This window comes from Pseudonaja textilis, chromosome 3, assembly GCF_049901715.1.
Source record: "Pseudonaja textilis isolate UNSWEBS1 chromosome 3, rPseTex1.2, whole genome shotgun sequence".
In the NCBI taxonomy this organism is placed as follows: domain Eukaryota; kingdom Metazoa; phylum Chordata; class Lepidosauria; order Squamata; family Elapidae; genus Pseudonaja; species Pseudonaja textilis.
Window position 1 is genome coordinate 109,542,997 of NC_141992.1, and position 12,959 is coordinate 109,555,955.

Consider the following 12,959-nt stretch of genomic DNA (forward strand, 5'->3'; position numbering starts at 1 on the left):
TATCATGATATGGCTTTCATGATATGAAAATTACTTGCACGATATGGTCACCTGCTTTCTGTGCAGTACCCTGTTTAGTTGTTCTATTGTACCCAACTCTTCTAGTCTTGATTTTTAATCCGTTCCCAAACTCCCACATAGAGAATCTTACATGTCTGACGTTAGAATGCAGTGTTATTCTTATAAAAATAAAATTATATGCTAGTCTATTACCATAATAAAAATTAATAAAATTATATTTTTGTAAAATAAAAGGGTGAGAAGTGTTTGTGGCTTCTTGTATGCTGGATAAAAGTATAAAGCTTCAACTTTCTGAATGTGGTAGATCTCAAACCAAATTGGACAGGTTGGGCAAACAGTGGAGAAAATAGGAGTTTGGCAAGAGAGTCAGAAGAGATAGAAGGAGAGGAAGAGCTCAAACTGATGGCTGCTACTCTGCTGATTGACAGCAGAAATCATCTTGAGAAACTAGGGACTGTTCTCCTGGTGAATGATTCTATCTCCAGAGGAACTAAGGCAGATGTGCACAGATCCAAAATAGTGTTGTGGAATACATGCTGCCTTCAGGTGCTGATATCCAATACTTGATAGAAAGCTAGTAAAATTATTCAAAGCCACCAGCTATTATTTCTTTCCTAATCTGGGTAGGCAAAATAAAAGTGCAAGTATTTGGTTTGGTTGTACTTTATGTGGAAATGATATGGATGTCTTTGTCAATTACAAGTTAAATATGAGACAGATTGTGAATTGCTCAAAAAGCAAGTGCTACCTTAAATTCATTAATAGGACTACCAAGTCTGGATCAGAGGAAGTAATTTTTCCACTCTGCTCTGGTTAGACCACACTTGGACCATTATGTCTAATTTTGCTGTTTGGGTGTCTTATAGGAATATCCTTCACTCGATAGCTCCACCTTTGTATCATCCCCCCCACCCAATTTTTACATTTAACACAGTTGCTTACCTGTTCCATTAATGGTACCTCTGAGACCTCACACTTTGCATCTGAATGTCTCTTAGCCCTATCTGCAACATTTAAAAAAAAAAAAGATCAATGATGCTTCATATAGCTTAAATTTTATGAATTACTTCAACTGTAATTGCAATTTTAATTACAATGGATTATAACCTTCAAGTCTTTTTAACTATTTTAAACCAACCTATAACAATTTTAACAATATACTGAACCTTTGTACATGCTGTTGTTGCTGACTTCAATTTGTACTGCTTTCAGCTTTACCACCTTCACATTCACCTGCCTTCAGAATTCTTGCCTAACTTTGCAAAAAGACCAGGTCTATATTAGCATTGTAAGAATATTGTACTCTCTTCTGAGAGTCCTTTCCATTCCATTCTGTCAATGCTTTAGGGTATCTCTATAATGCATGCTTGTTTCCTGCTGTTGTAATTACAGGGACAAGAAAGTATCCCTGACAGTACTCTTTAGCATGCTTTTATTAATGGAAGAAGTAAACCCCATTTATGTAGGATAACAGGTTAGGCCTCAAAGAGGCAATGGGATGCATAGTTTAAAAATGTGCTGACAAAAGCTGGATCAAATGCTGTACTGCTACCATTAACAGGCAAACATCAAGTGTTCAACTATGTAGATTTTCCTGCTGCTTATGTCTGACACACAAGGGGTAGGTACATAGCATCTAAGCTTCATATTTGAATTTGCAATAAGAACAAAAATGCTAGTTACTTACCAGTACAAGAGGACACACCCATCTCAAACAGCAACTTCAATTGAGATTTGGTTGCATGATGGTAAGGTTTGAGGAGTAAGACATAGGTAAGTTTCTTCAAGAGTTCCGGCTTGAAGGCCTGTTTCTCTATCTGAACCTCAATCACTTTCTCTTGAAGATAAAAAGAACATATCAATCCCTTTTCTGCAATCGTATCTACCTTTTGAACTTTATTGAAAGGCATTTTATATCAATAATTCTCTATTAATTAGCAATGGTTTTAATAAAATAGAAATAAATCCATATACTGATTCAACTGGAGGTAAGGGAATCCAAATATTTTAATAACAATATTGATTCCCTGACTAAATTAAACCTGAAACCTTTAAGATTTAATGTAACAGGAAAAATACTCCCCAGTGAACACAGTAGGATGGAGTTTCTGGAATGTATCTAACTTTTCTGCACCATTTGTTCTTCTGTTGCCTCCAGAAGTTGTGAACGTTCCAACACTGGACGTTTTTAAAAAGATGTTGGATAACCATTTGTCTGAAGTGGTGCAGCATTTTCTGCCTAAACAGGGGTTGGACTAGAAGACCTCCAAGGTCCCTTCCAACTCTGTTATTCTGTTCTGTTGTGTTCTGTTCTGTTGCCTGATTTACATGCTGTAGTACCTATTTTATACACAATGGACTAAGGCAAAGTATGGTTTAAAATCATATTGTTGAGGTTCATTTAACTTTCTAAGCCAAAGCCAAACAAACTTCACTCTGGTTCAATGTGATATGTGATGAGGGTTTGGCATGCCATGGCTTTCCCTCAAATTTGATTAGACTAATAAAGCACAGTAAAGCAAACTAGTTCTTGAGAGCTGATGGTGTTTCTGTTTTTCCAAATCAAGTGTGGGTCTGGAGATACGTTTGCATAGGTCTTCTTCTGGATTGATATGGAGCAGACTACAAAAAATGTAACTCTGATTTGGGACAGATTACATTGTCTTTCTAGACCCTGAGAATACCCTATTGCTGCAGCTCAAGAAGCATAGATACTTTGCATATTTTATTTTACTTATCCTAGTGGCATTAGAAACAGAAATGGCAAGTAAGGGAAATCCTCAGGTTCTCTCCTAAAAGATATCCTGAAAGCAACAAAGACACCATAGCCCAGTGTGAAAAGTTTAGGATAATAATTGCCACAACTCTGTTTTCCCTTGACTGAAAGGTTTTAGCGTCATTCCTACAAGAACAGTCATTTTTTTATTTTTTTCTTCCCAACACAAGGAAGTATTTCCTTGGGGCTTTCTGAACATAGTTGTTTTCTTGCAGTCATTTCATTGCCAAAATAGGAAACATCATCAGTGATAGAAGGGAGTGGGGTTTGCTATCATTTTATGTTCTAGTGCAATGATGGCTAACCTTTTTGGGCTCCCATGCTGAAAATTGCGCTCATGCTCATGCTCATGCACGTGCTTGCATGCCAGCACCCAAAAGGCAATGTGCACACACACCCATGTCCCATGCACAGGCACGCGCCCCCCCCTGTGCACACCGCAGCAGTGCACGTCTGCGCATGTGCACGAGACCCTCCCCGCATGCACTGCATGTCTCTGTGCATATACACGCATCTCCTGCATGCCTCCACCCCTCATGCATGCATGCCAGATCCCAACAATCAGCTGTCGGGGGCAGGTGGCATGCACACATACATAGTAGGGCTCTTCTAGGCAACCTCTCACGTGCGGGCAGAAGTGGCTCTGCATGCCACTTCTGGCATGCGTGCCATAGGTTCACCATCATGGTTCTAGTGGCCTGCCCTCTCAGTGTTCATGGGAATGGTTTTGGTGGTTTCTTAATTAGGCTGTATTTACTGTTAGCTTGCTTGTTTTTTATAAGAAAATAATTTACACAGTCCTATATTTCATATCATGCATATTTTTGAGGAAAGTACTTGTCCTTTTTAAAGCATCCATGGCTAGATATTTTAACAGGCTTATTTATATACATACATTCTGCTAAATATTGCCCAAGTAAATGAAATGGAAGATTCCAACCAAGTTTATGTTAGCTTTTGCTTAAAAATATGTGTCTCCATACAAAAAAGTGAGAGAGCCATCGTCCCTTGCTTTTTTAGAAAAAGCAGTAGAAGGATTTAACAGTGCACAAGAACAAGGAAGAAGGGGAACAAGAAGGTGTCTTGAGATACAAGGATATGGGAAGTTCAAGATTCTTTGAGGTTTGCATTTTGCCCTCATAGTGAATAGGGAAGTTTGCAGGTGACAAGAAGAATAAAAAATTCAGAGTTGTAATCTAATTCTCAGTGTTTCTTTCCTGTGTGCTTCTTTTCCATTATACCATTAAAATTTTGAAAATATTACATAAGTAAATTCAAAGCTTTAAACGGAACCTGTAGAAAAATTGACATCAAATGGACCCAACCAAAAGTAACTTGAATTAGTTAATGATACAGCACAAGATAATGACTGCTGATCGAGAGAAATGAAATTCCTATCCACTTCCCCAGCTCTGAAAGTGAAATATATACAAGTCGTGGATTTTCACTTTGACAGAGCTGTATAATTGCTTATTTCCTCTTAATTTCTACATTGAGAGAAACCCTTTCAAGTGGTAAAGCTCCCTCATAAAGAGCTGAGGAGAAACCATACTGAGATCCTCTCTGCCCTATTCAAATTTCCCTTAACTAATCAGGAAAAATGACCATGTTCAGCTGAATGGTTCATTGCACACCGACTTATCTGAAATTAAGCAAAACATTTAGATTCTTTACTTCAGTAGAACTTCAATCAATGCAGAAGCCCAGAAATAAACCATCTTAAATCCGTATAAACCATGCAATGCCAAAGCTTACAGTGAGAAAAGCAGTAATTAAGAAAGTAGTCTTTTCATTTAAAAAGTTGCTTTTGTTCAAGAATAGAAGATGCCTCATGAAGGACAGATTATTTTTTTTCCATACTTCTACATACCAACTATTTGTTTAAAATTATGTGCTTCCAAGCCTAGAAGAACAGCTCCTTTTCTTATACAGGTCCTAAGTTCAAACAAACTATGAAGGGGCAGAGTTGTAACGTGAGGCTTGCTCCAGCGTTCTCCTCCATCTTCTACTTTTTCTTCAAACTTTATCCACCTGCAATAAAATACCTTAATTTAAAAAGTAATTAAATCCCTTCTTCACAGTACAATTTGTATTTCCGTTTATGATTTATCCATCACTAGGAATTGACACCAGTTTGATGGCACACAAGATCATGGATCATTAAAGTATTACTTTTCAAATAAATATACTGTACATCATTGTTTGTTTTTTCCTCTCTCAAGCTCAAGGAAGAGAAAGATCCTAAACTGAGCATGGACATTTTCAGGACCCTTTCTTGTAATTACCAAAACATGGTCATTCTAAAGAAATCTGTCAGGAAATTGCTGAATTACTTGTAATTTTTTTAGAATGTCCTCCTCACAAATTACACACAACTTATCAATGGTAAAAGAGCTGCCTAAAGTCCTCACAAACCTTAGGCAGCTATTTTACCATTGTTAAATTGGTGAAGAATCAGGGGAAAAGATCTTCCCCTTCCAAAGACATTACCAACAATAAGGTCCCATCCTGCCCTGGATGATTATATTCTGGCCCTGGGAAGGATATTATCACTGAGATTGGGGTAGGATCAATAGGAGATCTAACAGTGCAAAAACAGTGGCTGAGTGCAAAAATCTCTCAGCTGACATCAAGTCTGAACCTTTGTTGCACAGCTCAGCTAAAGTCACCAGCAGGCAGCTGATCCTCACCAAACAGCAGTGAGCCAGGCTGTTTTCTAAAAACAGTGGCTGAGGTGCTGAACTGCCAATGCTTGGCTGAGGGAAGGGGCTTCTTGGAGTGTCTGGCTGCACACTTCAAAGATCAACTGGAGCTCCTCAAGGGCTATTTGCTGTTATGCAGTTTGTGTGAATATAGACAATTTGTACCAAAGGCATAGAAATGAGCCAAGGCTTCTTCTCACCAAAACTACTGGGACATTTTCCAGTCAAAAACTTTCACATATGCATTTACCACAGGGCTGTGTATGCTACCCATCATTTACTTCTGTACCTGTGCTATTGTTACTTAGGGGCCAAAATGGCCATTAACATCTTGTCCACCACCTTATCTAAAAGAAAAGGGAAATATTTAATACTAAAAAGAAAGTTGAATCCATTACATGCCAAAGCTGATGAAGGATCTTCAGACCTAGAATTAGTTTTTCACCTGGATGAATCTATTCTACACAACATAACAAAGAACGTTAATTGAATTCCATTTCTTTGTCTACTGTGATGACTTTCACATTAGAAAGCCAGTTATAGAAAAGATGGAGAAAAGGGTTTCACAGTATAGGTAGTCCTCAACTTAAAACAGTTTGTTCAGTGACTGTTCAAAGTTATAACAGCACTGAAAAATGTGATTCCCGATCGCTTTTCATACTTACGATCTTTTGTAGCATCCCCATGATCATGTGATCAAAATTCAGATCCTTGGCAAATGGTTCATATTTATAACTTCCCAAGATCATGTGGAGAAGCCAGATCCATTTAACAACCACATTACTAACTCATCAACTCACTTAACAATGACTCACTTAACAACTGTGGTAAGAAAGGTCATAAAATGAGGAAAAACTCACTTAACAAATGTTTCACTTAACATTTGGGCTCAATTTTGGTTGTAAGTCAAGGACTACCTATACATAGAATATGAGGAAAGGAAGAAAACATGTAAGAATAACATAGCTTTAGAATAACTTAGAATGCTTAAAAGTTGATGGCATTTGTATGTAAGCATTAGAATTCCAAAAACTGACACCATCCCATGCAACTCCCCTTTTCCCATTGGTTTAGTGTCCATTTCATGTGAATTTGCTTCATGTGAGATTTTGGGGAATCTAATATTCAATTTTGAAAAGTTACTTGCTTTCATTTATTAAACTATTAATGAAATATGACTCAACATGCGAAGAGATAAAAGATTGCACAATTATAAATATATGTAAAAATTGAATGTAGTAACAGGGATGAAACAATGGGAATTTTAATGAAAGGACAAAAAATGGTACAATATGTTCTGTTACTGGCACATCACTCCAGTTTTCATCATTAAAATGAAGAATTCATTTTCTAATAATGTTGGAAATTCAATATAGACTGGATTTGTTTCCACATGTGGTGGCAAGGTGGCAAATTCAACAGTTTGGAAAATAATTCCTATTAGAATGAAACAAAATTTGAAAGCTGAATTCCATTTGCATTTGTAATGTTCCAATTAAATTTTATTAAACAGGAATTCCTTCAAATTATACAGAATTACTTCTATGTAACCACCACAATAGTTTTATATGCTACTTATTCAAAAGAATATTCAATTCCTTTCTTGAAAGAATAGTTATCCAAGTTCTGGATGCATGCTTCAATGTGAAAATAATTTTATATTTAAAAAATACATTTTAAAAAAATAGATCTACAGAGGACACTATAGCCATCACTCTTCACACTGTTCTGACTCATCTAGAACAGCGGGGGGGCTATGTGAGGATGCTTTTTGTGGATTTTAGCTCTGTGTTTAACACAATTCTTCCCCGTAGACTAGTATCTAAACTTCTGGACCTTGGGCTTTCTAATTCAATCTGCCTTTGGATTATGGATTTCCTGTCTGGCCGCTCACAGAGGGTTAGATTAGGTAATCATACCTCTTCAGATCTTATTCTTAACACCAGTACACCACAGGGTTGCATGTTGAGTCCCTTACTCTATACTCTTTATGTGCATGACTGCATTCCCACTCATGCTAGTAATACTATTGTTAAATTTGCAGACGATAAAACAGTGGTGGGACTCATCTCCAGGGGGGATGAGTCTGCCTACCAAGATGAGGTGGACTGGTTGCTTTCGTGGTGTGAAGACAATAATTTGGTCCTCAACACCAATAATACCAAGGAGCTTATAGTGGATTATAGAAGGAACAGATCAGACATCCAGCCCTTGCTTAACAATGGAGACCGAGTGGAGCAAGTGGCCAGTTTTAAGTTTCTGGGTGTTACCCTAAAAGAGGACCTGACCTGGGGTGCCCACATTGCAGCCTTAGTCAAAAGGGCCCAGCAGAGATTATACTACCTAACTTCTCAGAAAACAACAACTGAATGAAAAACTTGACTTTCTACCGCTGCACCATAGAGAGCATTTTAACATACTGCACCTCTGTATGGTTTGCCAATTGCACAGTGGCAGATAGGAAAGCACTCCAGAGGGTTAATGCCATTGCCCAGAAGATCATTGGTTGCCCTCTCCCCTCTTTAGAAGAGCTTTATAGCTCCCGCTGCCTTAAGTTCAAAACATTCTCAAAGATCCATCTCATCATGGGAACCCTTTTTCTGAACTATTACCATCTGGCAGACGGTACAGAATAATAAAAACAAGGACAAATAGGCTGAAAAACAGCTTCTATCCCAGGACAGTAGCTCTTTTGAATTCTGCTGTATAGTGCAGTGTTGGTGTGGTGTTGGGGGTTTCCAGTTCAACGTGTGAAAGGCGAAGGATGTGTGTTTGTGTTTATTTTCATGGTCATTGTCATGGTCATGATGTGCCCTGAAGATGGTGTTAGATTTCGTTGTATGAGGTACAATAATAAAGCAAACTAACTAATTAAATGTGATGTAAAATAATTCTAACTAGAAATAATTTTTGGACTACAGTTTAATAAGAACTCGATTGTAGGGTTTTTCTGTGTTTAAAGTTTCAATCTTATGGAAAAGTGAATTTTTAGTCTTGTTCCAATTGATTATAGTTCACACTGTAGATAATGATTTAAACTTTGTTAACTAGGCTTTCTTAGTTTTACAGCTAACAACAATTTTAGTTTTCCTTTAAAAATGATATGTCCATAAGTTTGTGAGCAGTTAATGACATGTTGGTATTATTATATGTTTATATTATGTGTATATTATATTATTATATGTATATTATTATTATATGTTTGGTATTATTACCAAAATTTTAGATACATTTTTTACTTATCTGCATCTTCCTGTGTTCTACTTTATATGTATTTATATGGCTTATGGTTTATATTCTTTTAAAGATGGTTTTAAAAAACCTTTAAGAGGAAGAAGGAGAATGGTTCAACTTAAGTTAATTATATACATTGATACAGAACTTTGATTCAGCCTGCAGGTTCCAAGAGGTGACAGTTCCTGACTGATTTAAATAAGCTCAGACCTCGAGAAGTTGTTTAAAAAGTTCCAGGAGGAAAGCAGTGGCAAATCAGTTCACAATCCTGTCTCTTACAGGCCACTTCGCTGCTCTAAGGGAATTTCTTTTATAACTGAGTTATAGTGTTCTCCACCCACACCTTAGCTAGCAGGTATCTAGTTTGACATGCAATTGGGTTCCCCCTTGCCAGTCCCTGTCATGCTCCATACTGAAATGCAAGTGACAAAGGTCTTCTGTTCACATCTGTGCGTGCAAAGAGAAAAAAGCAGGGAAAAATGGAGGGAGGCAGCAGAACTTCCCACTGGTGAAGGAGATGGGTTCTGGATTAAAATGGCCTTATTGGTAACACTTTTGTGTGCAACTTTAAAATGCAGTGAGTTAACTCGCTTCATTTGGAATGGGGTCATGGTGTTCAGCTTCAGAGCCTTGTTCTGACAGCCCCACTCACTCCTTTTTAGCTCCCCTTCATCCTTGCAAGCTAAGAGCAACTAGGCAAGTGTCCTAGACTTAGTCCCAGGGGTGGGCTGCTGGGGATTTGCAGGGGTTCAGGAGAGTTCTGTGCAGTTTGGAGAACCCCCCAATCCCACTCCTGGCTGGCCCTGCCCACCCCTCCCCTCTCCTCCCAGGAATCCCCACACGGCCGATTTTGGATGCAGGTAAGTGCAGGCCACGCACAGAGGCTAGGGGAGGGAGAAAAACAGGTGTTCTGGAAGTTCAGGAAGGCCGGAAATGACCCTGTTTCCGGCTTCCAGAGAGCCTCTGGAGCCCGGGGAGGACGTGTTCGTCCTCCTGGAGGCTCAAGGAAAGCCTCCGGAGCCCGGGGAGGGCAAAAATGCCCTCCCCAGCCATGGTGCAGGAGGCCGACTAGGCCCCATCCACCATGGCCACACCCACACAGCAACCGGGCAGAGAACCCTTTGTTAAAATTTCCGAAGTCCACCCCTGACCCCAGTAAAAGAGGGGCTGTAAAGGATGGGTTTTATCTCTACCTTTGTCTCTGGGGACTTACCTGGCAGTTTGCCTCCATTCCTGTCCTTCAGCTATACTGAAGAGCTCGGAGAGCTGTATAAATAGTATGGGACAGCTTGCTTCTTCATTCTTCTCCTCCTGTCTCAGGATCAAGCTAACCCTCTCAGCTGCTGAAGATGTGCTAGAGCTGAAGATACTTCTGCGAAGTGCTTGGCAGATGACCACAGAATTTATGCTGGAGGGTGCCCGGTCTGCACTGCTGCAGTTGCTCTTCGTGTCAGACTGAGAAATTAAATCTCCTGTCATTGCTGTGAGACAGTCCCCTGTTGCACCCACTCGCCTTGCTTCAGACATTCTGAGATTAGGGCCGACAGCTCTTCCTTCAGCACACTATTTCTGGTACTCCCACTCCTCTCTGTGACAAGCAGTTTGGTCCCAGTAGAGCAGAAGCTGAACAGAGCCAACAAGTCATCCTGTCTTTATAAGGGACTGGAGCTTGTTCAGACCAGACCCACAAAAATAAATGACAGCACCACCCCAAACAATATTGCAAGGAGAGAAGTTCAGCCCTGAAGAAACCAGTCTGCACTCACTTTGACAGCTTCATTCTGCCCATTTGATCAGAGCGTGCTCACCTCACATAGAGGAGGCTCAGGCTTGTTTACAACTGTGCACTATTTGAAGCATTGCACAGGGCAAGCTGTCCTGCGAAGCAGAGAAATTTGAGACAAGAAAAGTGTTAAGGTGGGGGGTAGGAAAAGAGTAGAAATCTGACGCATCTGACATATGTAATGCAGGGAAAGTTGAAAGGTTTCCAAAAAGTAGAGAAATTGGGGCTGTTTGAGTAACAATGAACTACCTAATGTGGAGAGATGTAAGCGACTGCCTGGGAATGTTTACCTGGCCATAAATGTATTTCTGGATGCCTGAACTAAGACCAGACACAGATCCATCCCCTCTAAATCCATGTAATAAGGGAAGCTGAGACTCCCTGCTCAAATCATGACCATGACATTTAAGTAAATAAGCAATAAAATTATAGCCTCATTAACACTGTTCACAGAGGTCAGGATAGTTTTTACAGGATTGTATGAAGTCTCCTAGGGACAACTGTTTTGGTCAATCAGGTCAACCCTGGCTCCAAAGGAATTCAGGAATAAACCCATGTTTTCTTGGCTCAACAGTACCTACTTTCTGGAGCAGAGTATGCGTATCTGGTCCAAAGTCATCCTGCTGGCTTTTGTGCTTAAGACAGGACTATAACTAAGAGTTTACCAGTTTCTAATCCAGTGTCTTTAATCACTATACCAAACAACTATATGGGAGTTGTTTCAAATAACAGAAAATACTTGTAGCTTGGGTTTTAGATTTTGGCAGTGGTTTGCTCTTGTTTCAATTTAGTTTCTGAACATTTCGTTATCAGACTAAGTAACATTATCATCAGGATTTTCTTGTCCTATTATCCTTAGTTTATAAATGTCTTGTGTGCCAGTGTGGTCAGTTGGCTGTGTGATTGGTTAACAAACATTAACAAGCATATTGATCTAGATCCAGTTTATGAATATGTAAGAAACCAGACCATTTGAACAATCAATCAACAAAAGAACCAATCAGCTGCTCAGAATTTAAATATAGTTCCAAACAAACAACCAATCACACAACCAACTGACCACACTGGCATACAAGACATTTATAAACTAAGGAGATTAGGACAAGAAAATCCTGCTGCTGGTGTTTACCTAGTCTGGTAACAAAATGTTCAGAAACTAAATTGACTAAGTTTTGGAGAGCAAACCACTTCCAAAAATTATAGTTGTTATCAAACTTGCAAGAAGAGAAAACACGTGTCTTCTGGCATCTGAGAACTGTTCATTTAGCAGGTAGGGTAAGATCAAATTAGACCAAACTGATGTTGAATTTCTTATCATATTTGTTTGTATTTCATATTTCTTAACATCCTATCTCCCTCCCTTTTAAGGTAATAAAAAGGGGAGGAGGTATCTGGGTTTTTCCTCTGTGCCATAATTCTAATGAAATAACCTACATTGGGCTGTATTTAGCATCTTAGTATTATATAAGAAAGCTCATCCTTCCCCATACCTGAGTATTGCAACCTGGAGAGGATGAATATTCTGGATTAAACATGGGGAAGCTGTCTTTGAGAGGGAAGCTAGAAATTTTCTTCTGTTTATTCTATCATATTTACAAACCAGTCAAATCAACTGCAAATGAACTCTTACGGCATTTCCGGATCCCTTCATAAGTGGATTACTGCGTTCCTGTCAAACAGGCAACAAACAGTAAAAATAGGGACCGCTATATCAAACCCTTCCCAGTTAACAGCGGTGTCCCCCAAGGCAGCGTTCTAGGACCCACACTCTTTATACTCTATATAAATGACCTTTGCAATCACCTTATAAGCAACTGAGTCCTCTTTGCGGATGACGTAAAACTATTCAACACCACCGACAATGCTACTGTCCTTCAAAGTAACCTTGATTATGTGTCTGAATGGTCAAACAATTGGCAACTCCAAATCTTGACCAACAAATGTTTTGTCCTACACATTGGTAAAAAAAATCAGTACACCAAATACAAACTAGGCGGATATGACCTCGTTGATGATCCTCTCTCTGTCAAAGACTTTGGAGTTCTCATATCAAATGACCTAAACACCAGAGTTCATTGTACAGCATTGCCAAAAAGGCATTAAAAGTTGTAAATCTAATCTTATGAAGCTTCTCCTCTGGAAATATCAAATTGCTAACTACAGCATACAAAACTTTTATCAGACCAATACTCGAATACAGCTCATCAGTCTGGAATCCACACTGCATATCGGACATTAATACAATCAAGCAAGTCCAGAAGTATTTCACGAGAGGAGTACTACACTCCTCTGCTCACAACAAAATACTCTATATCACCAAGCTTGAGATTTTGGGCTTGGACAGCCTTGAACTACACCGCCTACAGTTAGACCTAAGCGCAGCACACAAAATTTTCTGCTACAATTTCCTACCAGTCTGTGACTACTTCAGCTTCAACCACAA

The 12,959-nt window shown here is 39.1% G+C and overlaps 1 protein-coding gene across 4 annotated transcripts in view; it reads right to left on the reverse strand.

Annotated features, from left to right (window-relative positions):
* Positions 1-10,577, reverse strand: part of SLC4A9 (solute carrier family 4 member 9) — a 43,349-nt gene extending 32,772 nt beyond the window's left edge. For all 4 annotated transcript variants that reach the window (XR_015743039.1, XR_015743040.1, XM_087930576.1 and 1 more), the window contains exons 1-4: positions 9,947-10,577; positions 4,668-4,828; positions 1,709-1,858; positions 964-1,025 (exon numbers count right to left, since the gene is read on the reverse strand). Coding sequence is in view for 2 of the 4 variants with exons in the window: in XM_087930576.1 (XP_087786702.1) it covers positions 964-1,025; positions 1,709-1,858; positions 4,668-4,828; positions 9,947-10,260 (687 nt within the window). In the remaining 2 variants the exon portion in view is untranslated. The remainder of the gene's footprint in view (positions 1-963; positions 1,026-1,708; positions 1,859-4,667; positions 4,829-9,946) is intronic.
* Between the last annotated feature and the right edge of the window lie 2,382 nt (positions 10,578-12,959).